Source organism: Artemia sp. Qi Xiang Cuo, chromosome 8 (genome assembly GCF_049724085.1).
Source record: "Artemia sp. Qi Xiang Cuo chromosome 8, ASM4972408v1, whole genome shotgun sequence".
Lineage (NCBI taxonomy): Eukaryota > Metazoa > Arthropoda > Branchiopoda > Anostraca > Artemiidae > Artemia > Artemia sp. Qi Xiang Cuo.
In genome coordinates, this window is record NC_142801.1 from 43,724,076 (window position 1) to 43,737,451 (window position 13,376).

At 36.6% G+C, this 13,376-nt stretch overlaps 1 protein-coding gene across 1 annotated transcript in view; it reads left to right on the forward strand.

The window, feature by feature from the left end:
- LOC148949441 (histone acetyltransferase KAT2A-like) overlaps positions 1–13,376 on the forward strand; it is a 181,380-nt gene that overhangs the window by 12,557 nt on the left and 155,447 nt on the right. The window contains exon 3 of the mRNA XM_089093465.1: positions 3,875–4,143. Within this exon, the coding sequence (XP_088949591.1) occupies positions 3,875–4,143 (269 nt within the window). The remainder of the gene's footprint in view (positions 1–3,874; positions 4,144–13,376) is intronic.

Below are 13,376 nucleotides of genomic sequence, written 5' to 3' on the forward strand. Positions count from 1 at the left end.
TACGGAATCACCTGAAAAGATAATTTCACTGATCGTTGCGCTCTATGAAGATAGCGAGTACTGTGTAAAGACACCAGATGGCCAAACTTGTTTCTTCCCCATTCTGTTAGGAGTCAAGCAAGGTTGCGTCGTGTCACCGCTACTTTTCGTAATCGTCATTGATTACATACTGCGAAGTACAAGCACATACGGAATTCAGCTGAATCCAGAAATACGCCTCAGTGATGTAGACTTCAACAGGTCGGCCTGAAAATAAATAATGAGAAAGCAAAGTGCTTGGCTACCACAGATTCACCCCTGAGTATCACTTGCGGAGACCAACACATAGAGCAAGTCGTCCAGTTCAAATATTTGGTAAGCATAATAGAAAGTACTGGATAGACCGCAAAAGAAGTGCTCACAAGAATCGGCCAAGCCAATGGGACCTTCAATAGATTACGGAAAGTTTGGCGGTCCCAAAGCTTCTCTATACGGCTAAAGCTACGACTCTTCAATAGCAATATTATGCCAGTGCTGCTCTATGCAGCCGAAACCTGGCACCTGAATCAGGAACAAAGAGAAGAATACTTGCTTTTGAAAACACATGTCTTAGAAGAATTCTCAACATTCGTTGGCAGCAGAGAATAACAAACCAATCCATCCGGGACAAGACTGACCATCCTCTTGTGACATATATCATAAGAGTCCGCCGATGGAGATACCTTGGCCACGTACTACATATGGACAATCTCCGACTACCAAATGCAGCGCTCTATTGGTAGCCATTGGGTTCACGCCGCAGTGACAGACCCAGAAACACCCTGCGTCGAACGTACCAGACATATCCCCGTAACCTGCATGCATCAATCCAACCTCAGTGGGAGGACATACTGGCAGTAGCAAACCTGCGGTAAGATTGGCGGCTCCTTTTTGATGCCCTGTGTGCCTCTGGAGGCACAGGCGGGTCTAAGGTCTAAGGATGACCTTGCCAGAATTGGTTAGAGATATTTAAAAGAGTATCTTTGAAAGGAGTAGGAGATTCAGCAATTCATTCAACATTAATTTCATAATATCCAAGTGCCGACTTTAAATTAACGCAATGAATGGCTTCTAGAGGTTTAGACATGAGGACGGCTTTCAAGAAGCGAAAGTTTAAATATGGCTTTGAAGGGGAGAAGACATACAGCAGGGTAGGTTGACAGGACAATATCATTACTTCTGCTAGGGATTTCAGTAAAGATCCTAGCTTTTCGTTCATCAGCTTCTAGTGGGTTAAACTCAGGCATGTAGTCATATCTACAATCAACTGGGCTTTAGTTTTGGTACATACAGCCTTAATCTGTACTTTGGACTACTGTATTTTTTCCCAGTAAAAAAAGAAATATTTGACACCTTTGGTATTGAGCAGTTAGCTGCCTTTGTTGGCCAGGTGCATAAGGCACTGGTTTATAATCACCAGTGCTTATATGGGTCAAACTTTAGTTTGCCTTATTTAGGATGTCTTGGAAATGTAGCCAAGATACTTCATGGTTGAGATGCTTTGCTTTAAATAAGTAGAAATAGAACCGATATTGTTAATAGTAGTTTTGACTAAAAGATCTGCAAAAATTCGTTAACTGTTATGACTTGGTTATTACCAAAAAACATACGGGACTAATTCGGTGGTCAGTTGGTGAGAATCTTTTGTTTTGAACATCATATCTAGTTTGTAGACTACAAGGGCTAAATCATAGGCAGCACAATAGCGTTGTCAAAGTAAAGAGCAATGGGGACACAATGTATATTTCCACCCATGCACTTTGTATAGAAGGAGTTGTCGTAGAAACTTTGGAAAGAGCTCATTGGATTGAAAATTGAAAGTTCTATTGCCCTCTTAAGCGTCAAAAGTCATTGAAGGGCAATCAGCCCTCTCCCATGCCTACTAATTTCCCAAACACACTCAGCCGAAATTTTGAGATAGCCGTTTTTGTCCAGCATAGTTCTATTCAGTAACTATGTCTCTGAGGGTGTCAACCCTACACGGCCCTCGGGGCAAGGGCTGTAAGCTATGCGATTTGCCCATTGTTTACATATAGTATTTGTTATTGGGAAAGAGGGTATGTTTGACGTTTAGTATTCAGAAAGACCAAGGGAATTCAGGTGAAGCTTTCAGAGAATGTTCGAGAACTGTTGAACCAAATCAAAACACGTTATGCTCATGTCAAAAGGGCTTAACTTAGGAATGACTAAGGGTATTAAGTTGGAACTTTCAGGGAATGATGAGGATATGATCAACTGACCAAAAAGAATATTTTCTCACTACTGCTACTACTACTACCACTACTACTGTTTCTATAGCGACTATTAAGGCTGAGAATATTAAGATGAAAATTTGAGGATATGTTGAGGGGAAATTTGAACTAAATCAAAACATACTGTGGGCATGATTGTCAAAAGAAAATTTCAGCAGTATCTTAGAAACGGCTTACCATATCAAGCTAGAGTTTCCAGGAAATCGTGAGGGGGATGGTCAACTGACCAAAAGGCAGTATGGGCATACTACTATTGCTATTAATACCATGCTACTACTGTTACTACTGCTACTAATACAACAAAGCTGAAGCTTACCGCGTCTAGCTGAAACTTGCAGGGCATGATGAGGGGTAGGTTCAACTGACAAAAAGGCAATATGTGAATGCTACTACTGCTACTAATAATATTATTACTTATACCACATGACTACTACTGCTTCTACTCCTCCTCCTAATACTACTATATGATACTAGTAATACTAAGGCCAGGGGTATGAAGGTGAAATTTAAGAGAATATTGAGGGGAAAGTGAACTAAATCAAAACACACTATTTTATGCAGGTTGCCAAAAGGTCGTATCTCAGGAATAGCTTGTTGTTGGAACTTTCACGGAGTACTCAGGGGGAAAGTCAATTGACTAAAACTCCTTATAATACTACTATCACTACTACTAGTACTGCCACTCCAACTATTATTTCTATTGTAACTAATACTAAGGCTAAGAGTATTAAAGTGAAAATTTTAGGGAATATTCAAGGGGAAGTCGAACTAAATTGAAACACACTATGGGCATACATGCAATCAAAAGAGCATACCGGCAATATCGTATCAACAGCTTATAGTATTAAGTTGAAACTTCCAAGGCTTGATAAGGGGGATGTTCAACTGACCAAAGGCAGTAAAGTGCAAATTATGTTCTGGTTTTTAGAAGACGTGGGGCCGTCAGCCCTACTCATCTTAGTTTTTGCTTGTTTTTATTTTGATTCGGTTATTTAATGTATTTTCTGTTCGTTTTGGGTTTCATTTATTTATTGATGAGGATTTGTAGAAGTTTTACGCGTGGAAATTTATTTGACTTTATTTCTACTCATTTTTGGTTCGATACAGCTCTTTACTTTTCTTTGAAAAACTTCTTTTTCTGAAAAAAGTATTTTTTTTTAATTAATAGCATGATATAAGGATTCTTAAGGGCTATAGATAATATAGGTTGAAGGCTATATTTTGTGGAACAGTTCTTTTGAAATTTCTTCATGTGAAATGTTTAAAAAATAGTTTTATTTATTTAAATCTTTATTTACGGCAAAAAAAATATGATTATATTCTCTTTAAATTACTTTAACTTAAAAACGTCCATCAAAAGTAATGTAAATGCACTCATAATGTAATGCACTCTAGCACTCATAAAAAAACTAGCAGAGTTCCTCCAAGTTATTTTATATAAAAAATACGGGAAAATATCATAAGTATGAATAAAATATTTACCTGTGAAACTCTCTGAATAAATGTTAGTTCAATTGTCTTTGTGTGTGTGGATGCACTGTAAGCGCAATAGAATAATATGACCTTTCCAAAAAAAGTCGTAAGGTTCTACTACTACTTTCTAGGTACCTTACCAGTGGGGATAGGAGACATTTCAAAGCTCGAGACAATCTCGCTACAGGATAATTCACTGACTGCACTTCCAGATAGTTTCGTAAACTTGAAAAATTTGAAGTCTTTAAACCTTTCTGGTAATCGGTTTACAACATTCCCGGTTCAGCTTTTCAAGCTTGCCAAACTTGATGTTCTTGATATATCACGGAATAAAATTTCAGAAATTCCAGACAGTATTGATGAATTACATGTTTCTGAAATGTGCTTGATACAGAACCAGGTAAGAATTTATATGTTAATTCTCTAAATCTAGTCAACAGGGAGCCAAAAGGATAAACAATATAAAGAATCCAAACATTTTAATCTCGTTAAAAGCAAAAGAAGAAAAATAATGATGACTAGTTAAATAAAACAAAAGGCTAACTAGTCCTTTACTCCTTGCCTCTTCAACAAAGCATTACAAGTAGCATTACGCCCCTTGATCTGTGTTATGACAATAGTGGGAAAACATAGAGTGTGCATGAGTGAATCCTAAGCATGAATTTAGAATATGACCTTGGAAGGCCCAAAACACTCTTTATTTCCCAATTTAAACCAAAACACTGGATTTGATTTTTGAAAATTGGACTGAATAATGCTTCTTTTCTATGATTTGAATTTTTTGCTGTAGAATGGCTGACTCTAGCTTCTGTCAAGACCGATCCTACGAAAAAACACCTACGTTTATTTTTTGAAGAGATAAGGTATGAAAATGTCCTGTCAAACTCTTAATGGCAATGCATGATATGTAAAGAGCAACCTTAGTCAGGAGTAACCAACCATGCATAGGAAAACACGGAACTTTGGAAACTATATGTTCTCCTATCTACTTTTAAATCGGATTCCAAATATGTGAACTTCCTTTAGTTTAAAATCACCAACCAAAAGCTACGAGCATATTGAAACTTCATAGGAGGGGATGGAGAATAAAGCTTTGAATAGATTGGAGTAGAGAAGGAGCATGCGCAGCTGTGTTGGCCTCAGGTGGCTTCGCTATGCAGTGAGTTGTTGGTAGCAGTAGTAGTAGTTAAATTTCAAGAAATATATTGAAAAAAAAATACCAGAAAATGGGATCCTAAAGGATCAATAAACTTTATATTTCTGAACGCTCTGAAATTCAAAACTGTAAGTCCTTGGTAAAGTGGAGCATAATCTACAAGAAAAAATGTTTTAGATTGAGGGCACAGGTTCCCTAAAAATTGATGTCCAAAAACGGCCCTACAAATTATTTTTTTTATCGGCTTGAAACTATCTCAAGGATGGTTACCTATGACAAATATTTTTGTTTACAGGAGTAAGAATCTTTTTGGGACCAGAAAGGGGACGAAACTTTGTTGTCCCTGATCAGTTAGACACTTGCAACTGTAAGCCCCTGAGCTAAGATGTAAAAAAGTTAGTTTAATGGCATGATCCGCCAAAAAATGGGCATGAAAAGTGTCATAATTTTTTTTCTGATCAGCTAAAAATCTACATCCCGAAGTCCTTGCAGTGATAGCACCCCAATACACACATATATACACAAACACACGCATACAAAAATGGCTCCCCTAAGGTCAAATAATTTTTCCCGAGGGCCCTGATGTGCAAATAAATTGGATTGAGGGCACCGACTCCCTAATTATGAGCTAGATACTGTTTCTTTTGATTGGCTTGAAAATTATATCTAAAATTCTTTTGACAAAAGGTAACCAATTCAAAAAAAAAAAAAAAAATTGTTCTTCTGAAAACTGGGTCCCAAAAATGGCCAACCAACTCTTTTCCTGAATAAATTAAAGTTTATAACCCCAAGTTTCTGGGCCAGATGGACCCCGGCTTGCCCCCCTCCCTCCGAAATGGGGACCCGAAGAAGGAACAGAAAATTCTTTTCCGATTGGGTTAAAACTTTCAAGGATCATTGCTTAGGCTAAGAGACCCCACATTCTTGTTGGGCTGGGAGGAGGCTGTTAGTGGGCCAAAAAACTTGTTGTTATTGACCACCTGTTGTTATTGAGTCCTTGGGTGAAGGGGAGCGTGATAAAACAAAAATGGGCAAATTGGGCCTCGTTGGACCAAAAAAAAACATCGAAGATTCGGAAAGCCACAGATTAGTATTCCCCGGTCAACTTTAAAAATATATTGTAGGCTGGGCCAGGACAGCCTTAAAGGCCCATTCACAATGATAGTTTACTAATACCGTGATTTAGCTTGCGCTGATTTGAGCCAGTTAAAATTCTATGAAAATCTGATGGGCTGAAATTAGTTCTAGCTGAATGTCAATATTATTGAAGTCTCATTGTGAAGGGGCTGAAATAAAGACGAAAATGTTTGACAAAGGTTAGGTTTTATCGATTCATGATTTCAGAAAATTTAGCGACATAGTATATAGCGTTTCAAGTATATATAGCGTTTAAATATGCTTATATTAGCTTCACTTAAATAAGAACTATAAAATTTTCTATCAGTGAAAAATAGCACAATTCAAGATGCAGTTATTTTAATTTGCCAGCGATGTAAAAGTAAACTTATTCCTGACTCTCAGTCCCAATTTTTACTGCTCGAAAAAAAGTGATAAAGAAACCACTTTAGACACCATTTTATCTAAAGCTTAATTTAAAAACGTTTTTGAAAAAAGAAGTTTTTTTAAAGAAAAGTAAAGAACCGTATTCAGGCCTAAGACGAACGTCCAATCATAATTCGAATTTAAAACGAGTAGAAATTATTATCAATTAGTAAATGTAATCAAAACGAACGGAAGTGAAAATAAACAGTCACATTAAATATAATAGTAAGATATAGCTATTTAGATGAATAAAATAAATCCTAAAACGAACAGATATTAAAATGAATAATTAAGTAAAACTAAAAATAGCCAGAAATTACAACAAACAGGAGTAGGGCTATGGCCCCCAAGCGTTCTACCGGGTTATTTGCGCTTTACTGAAAATTGTTTGTATTTTGAACGTATTTGAGCATTTGTTTTGAGTGTTTTTGTTTTTTTGATTTGTCATTACATCACCAACAATACAGCAAAAAATACTACCGCGAGGCTGATCAAGGTTTACAAATAAGAGTAGTGTTATTTCTCCCTCCCTCTCATACCCTCTGAATGGCTTGGGTGTTGTTTTTTCAAAAGTGGTTATATTTTAAAAAAAAAAAAAAAAAAAAAATACAAATAAAATAAAACCACCAAAATAATCCAGAAGACTAGAAATAACTAATTAAAGTGAACTGATTTTTTTAATATATAATTCTATTAATGCTTGAAAATCTCAGCTATTTTGTTTTATTAGATTCTATAATTATAAAAGAGAATATATTTTTAAAAATGTTTTCAATAAAGCGCAAATCATGCTATAACCTTAGAAACGTAAAGTGAGTAAGCGCTACTCTTGTTTGTGGTAATTTTTGTTTGTTTTAAGTTTCAGTTATATTTGGACGCTTGTGTTAGGTTTTAATATGAGTCATCACTTTATTTGAAAAAGTTTTTCTTTTAGAAACGTTTTTTGAAATTGTTTTTTTTTTTTTTTTTTTTTTTTTTTTTTTTTTTTTTTTTTATTGAGATAGTTTCATTGCCAGTCTATGCTAGGAATTTAATTCCAAGTTTTCTCCAGTTTTTCCGCTTAAACAAAATAAATGTTTGGTTGTGATCTAAACGTTGGACAAATGATGAATATCCAGTCGAAGTTTTCGACCCACAGTAGTGCTGCGTAATACACTTTTTAATAATGATTTTTAAATACAATCTTGGAGGAAGAAAAGGGGCCTCATTATACATATGAATTGAACATCTGCGAGATTTTTGGTCTTCTACAGAGCTGTAACTATCCTAACCCATCCTGTAGACACCCTTGAATATACGCGTTTCTTAATCTACCATTTTATTGAAAGAATGTTTGTATGCTGTATTTTGTTGTAATTGTTTGTTTGTTTAAACACATGCATGTCCACGTCATTTATTAAAAAGCGTTCTGTTTTATGGTCTTAAGTCCACGTCATTTATTAAAAAGCGTTCTGTTTTATGGTCTTAAGTCCACGTCATTTATTAAAAAGCGTTCTGTTTTATGGTCTTAAGTCCACGTCATTTATTAAAAAGCGTTCTGTTTTATGGTCTTAAGTCCACGTCATTTATTAAAAAGCGTTCTGTTTTATGGTCTTAAGTCCACGTCATTTATTAAAAAGCGTTCTGTTTTATGGTCTTAAGTCCACGTCATTTATTAAAAAGCGTTCTGTTTTATGGTCTTACGTTCCCTTGGTCCAGAAATTGTACTTGAGGTCTTGGGAAGGCCTGTAACTTAAAAGCAAATTAGCCCAAAAAGAAATTTGAATTTTTCCTTCTAAGAATCGATAAAACGACGTTTTACTTTCATAATTAATTGTTGTCTTTAAGCTCCCTTTGGTCCAGTCTTATTACCCCTGAAGTTTCACGGTGATTGGATAAAAACAATGTTGACACATTTTAGGGTTTCAAGAATTGGTGGCCAACAAACTTTTTACGTAGGGAGAAAATATAAAGCCTCGTTTTCGTGCATCCCTGGTTTTTAATAATTTGTTCTGGAATGAATGCAAACATTTCAAAGTCATGTAATTGGCCCGAACAAAAGCATCACGAATTTCAGGTTGTCGAAAAAAGAAGTTTTGGGCACATTCTCGGGTAAACCATTTTTTTCTCAATTATTTTTCTTTTTCTTCGATTTTTTTTTTTTTTTTTTTTTTGCAAAAGGGCTCCTTTTGTCCAATTGCTTACAGATATAAATTTAAAGCTTTTATGAAGAGGTTTTAAGGAACCTTATTTTGTTTACCTGGGTAGATATGGTGTCTTGATTGTACCACAAAGAGTTTCTAGTCCCACAGGGTTTGAACTGCCAAAATTTTTAGGCAGATTTGAGACAGAAAATGTTTAGCTTTTTCTTCTCCTATACCACAGAAAGTTTCAACTTTATCCCTTGTTCAAGAGATACGCATGTATTTTATTTTGATAATCCGGGCACACATAGTCTATTTTGGTCTACCTCTACCATCTCTCCTAAGCCATAGTTTAATGTTTACTTGCTCCCCCCTCCCTAGCCTTAATATTACCTAGAAGTTTCAACTTGGTATCCCAAGCAATTCTAGAAATATTGTAGAGACACTATTTTGATGATATATAGTGTATATATAAAATATAGCGCCTTTTCATTTACCTTGCTACTTAACTTTGGGTAGATTATAAATCCCATAGCAGCCTATAGTTCAAAAATGTTTTCAAGATCAGAAACAAAATTGGTTAACTTCATCCCTGTACTCCAAACACTAAATTTCAATCCTCTTGCCTAACCTTCCTCCCATCCTTTTTCCAGCACTGCCTGACGGTTTTCCCCAAAACCCAATATACAGCATATATGCTATTTCGATGACGTGAATGCACATTGTCTATTTTAATTTGACTCTGCCACCTTCCCCAAGTCAAAACTTAAGGTGTTTTTGCCCCCCCCCGCCCCGCCACAGTCCCTGAAGGTTTAACCTCGATACCCCAAGTTGTTCCCGACATATGGCAGAAACGCCATTTTAATAGCCCTTTTAGTTTGAGCAAACACAATTTATAAGGGCGAAAATTTGAAACTAACTTAGGCTGTTTCGACTCGTGAAGCCCGAAAATTTTCCTAAATTCTGTTTTCTCCTCATTGGGCTTGATATTTGCAGGGTATGTTGACTGGGTCAGGTAAACCTCAATAAAGACAATGCATTTTGAAATTTGGTTATGTGGATTGGATGTATAATATTGGTTGTATAGTTCAGATGTGACACCTCGAACTGGGCTCTTAATTGTGTTTTCGCTGATTGGTTTAGAATTACCTCACCTGAAGACAATTACAAGAGGACGTCAATGAAGAAAAAGCTATTGAAAACAATATGTCGACAGTGTTTCCACTAGACCCTTGTTTATGTCCCATTAAACAAGTTTTCCATAGAAAATCCGTAGATGGTGTCTCGGATTCGGCAGAATTCTCCATAAGCCAATATGTGCCACAAAAGTGTAATTTTTCTAGTACATGACCGCAAAAACCTTGCAGCGTTTTCTGTCGTAATCGTATGCAGGTACAAGATTCGAATTTCGCCCAGGTTTGAAACTTTTTTCACTTTTGCTGGCTAGTAAGTTTCTCCCAATTTACTTTTTTGTAAGAAAAAAATCTTATAACAAAAGTATAACCACAGACGAAAAAAGTTGCAGATAATATTGTATCAAAATTTGGGAGTGACAACGCGTTTGCGTTGAGCCAAAAAATCAGAAGCTATTGAAGATTTCTCTGGCGATTCGGGGTATATGTTATGAGGCAAAGGTGAATAGGACATTTCTGAAAGGATATCGGTTTTTCTATAGGTATTCAATTAAGTTCCGTTACTCTGTTCTTTTGTCCGTAAACAGACACCAAATTCCATAAATCTGAGGAAAAATCCGTAGAGGGGGAAACGCCATTTGCTGTACTGATTTATAACACCCAATATAGGTCAAATCTATTTTTCCTTTGGTTGGCTTGTAACTCGCTAAGAAAATTATACTGGGAAAAAATGTAATTCACTGCAGAAAATACTTAGAAAAATTCTGCTGCCTCGATTTGTAACACCCCATAACCGACAAAACTTTGTTTTGACCCGATTGGCATGAACTTTCCAGGTTCAGAAAATGCGAAAATTAATTTTTCTTTCCACTGATCTGCTTGAAAATCTTGAGCGTGTAGACAAAGCCTAGGGAGACTTCATTAAGACAAAATTTAAGGAAACAAGTCTATCTTTAACGATTTTTGATGTCCGACTCTCTTTTAGATAACAAAAGAAAACCTTTTTTTTATAAATGACTTTAATTTAAGCAAAGAAACAGATAAGCAAACAAACAGCATAAGTGATCCTTTGAATAAAATTGCGCATACTCAAGGTTGTCTACAGGATGAAGTTAAGGATGGCTTCAGCCCTAAAGAAAACTAACTATTATTTATACTTTTCGTCTTTTTCGAGAAAAAAAACCGTGGATTTATAAGCATAATTGCACCAAACTACGGCTGTTTGAGCATTTTCACTGAATGTTCAAATTTTGGCTAAAACGTAGATTGAAATCCAATATTTTAGTTCTTGAGTAGGAAAGCTCACAGAAAAACGGAAAAGAACATTACAAATTTTTGTGAAATTAATCACAATTGAAAACTATTCCAAAGAAAAAACGATTGCTTATAGGGGGTAATTGCTCCCTAGCCCCCTCTAGATTTTAAAATTTCCAATTTTGGTATTTTCGTAAAAAAAAATTACTATATTGCCCCCTCTAGATTTTGAAAAATACATTTTTTTCCCTCAGTGGCGTAATTTTGTCAAAATCATGGGAGGGGAAAAGTTAGAACTAATTCTCCCGAATCAAGTGAAAATGACTGTGAAAACTTAAAAATGAGCCATATAGTACCGTAAAGGTAAAGATGTATTAAAGAAAACTGACCCGTTTCTGTGGATACTTGAATTATGCAGGCTTATCTCAGTTTTGACAAGATTTTAGAAGAAACTAGTTTTCAGCTGGGGGGGGGGGGGCAAACGGGGGTCTAGAAGGGCAAACTGAGTTCTGAGAGGGGAGGTTGCCTCCCTGCCTCATAGCAAATTACGCCCCTGGCTCCTCTCCTCCTACATTCTTGTAAATTGACACCCATGCCCATCGATCCCTTATTTAAAAGCTGACGTTTTTGGCAGTTAACCAGATTTATAGGGGATTGACTGGAGAACCTGGTTTGGTAGTTGTTGGATAAACGCTTTGTAACTTGTATGAATGGTTGCCCCCCTCACCACTTCTCTGAAAGTTTCAACTTGATACCCCAAATTGTTCCCGACGTATTATCATATGTGCCGTTTTGATAGCCTGTCACCAAATAATGTATTTCGATTAACCTCGCCACTTAACCGTGCATAGATTTTAAGTTTCGAAGGAACTTATTGTGCAAAAATCTTTTTGGTGGAGCAGAAACAAAAATTACTTAGTTCCTTCCCCCTCCTCCAAGAATAAGATATGAATTCTCCTTATCCCTCCTTCCTCTCCCAAAAGGTACCTAGAAGTTTCAAGTCCATCTCTGAAGCTGCTCGCAAGATATTGCAGGCATGCAGATTGCAGATATAGCTCAGTGAACTGGGTACACATAGTGTTTTTGATGTGCCTCTTCCACTCCCTAGTTCAAGATTTGAGATCCAATTGACTCCTCCCACACACACACAGACTGCCTAAAAACTTGATCCATCGAGCAATTCCCTGAAAATTGTAAATAATTTGAGAACTGTTCATCCTGGAAAAATGTTCCCCCTGACGTATATTTATTAGGTATTTCGACATTCTGAAGAAAATGATTTGGATCCAAAATTTGGATTTATGGGAGGCTGGGTAGCAGAAAAGGGCATGGTTGGAGACTGGTTGCCCTTGAATTACTTTTGGTCCTTGGAAAGGGAATCAAAACATTCACTATCCAGTCAAATGAGCTCCCTTCCAAGTTTCTATGACCACCCTTCTATGAGAAGTAGCTGAGGAAAAGCATTTTGGTCCTTATCTGGCCCCTTTTTAGGGACACCAATATTTTGTTTTTCTAATTTTTCCTTCTATATTGTGGTCCCTTACGCACAAGGACTTACGCAATTTCGAGGATCTCAGAAAAAAATTTGGCCCTTTTTCGGTTTCCGTTTTTGTTGGAGGGGGCGATGTACCGGGTATCTGTTGTACGTTAGGATCCTTTTGGTTTCAAACATTTCTAACTGGCCATGGAAAAAACGTTTTTAGGCCGATTTCAGAGCCGGCTCCCCCCCCCCCCCCTATGAAATATTTAATTCAGGAAGCGATTCCTGAACGTTTTGTGGCTACTGAACACCCAACATCAAATATCCCCGCTTTTCCAACATAAAACCTATGTTTAAGCAATTTTTAACAATTTTTAGTTTGTATTACTAACGGCCCAGGGGGTGTGGGGGTTTCGCTATCCCATGAGGCAAATTTATTGGTCTTTTTGACTATTTTTTACAAAATGGCTAACTTAAATTTTGATTGGATGTCTTTGAGGGTTACAGTAGAGAGGGGGGCTAGGTAGCAATTAAGGGCAAGGAGTGGTTGCCCTCCCATTACTTTTGACGTTTAAAAAGGGTCCTAGAACTTACGGTTTTCAATCGAATGAGCCTGCTCCTTGGCATAGTCTGAAAGAATTCAAAGAAAGATATTTTTTTTTTTTTTTTAAGTTAGGTAGTATGGATAGTATGATATTGGTTGCTTAGTTTGGATGTGACAACTGAAACTGGGTCACGCGTCGGAAGTTTTCCATAGATATCCGTAGATGGCTTTTCGGGTTCCATGAAATTTCCCATAAACCACTAGGTGCCACAAAAGTCTCATGGGTACTAAAAGGGTGTATTGGTAGCTAAGAAGTATGCTTTAAATATTATGAATGTTCGTCTTAAAAATTGTATTGGGGTATCAGTTTCTTATTTGTTTGAACGCAATAGAGGAATTTG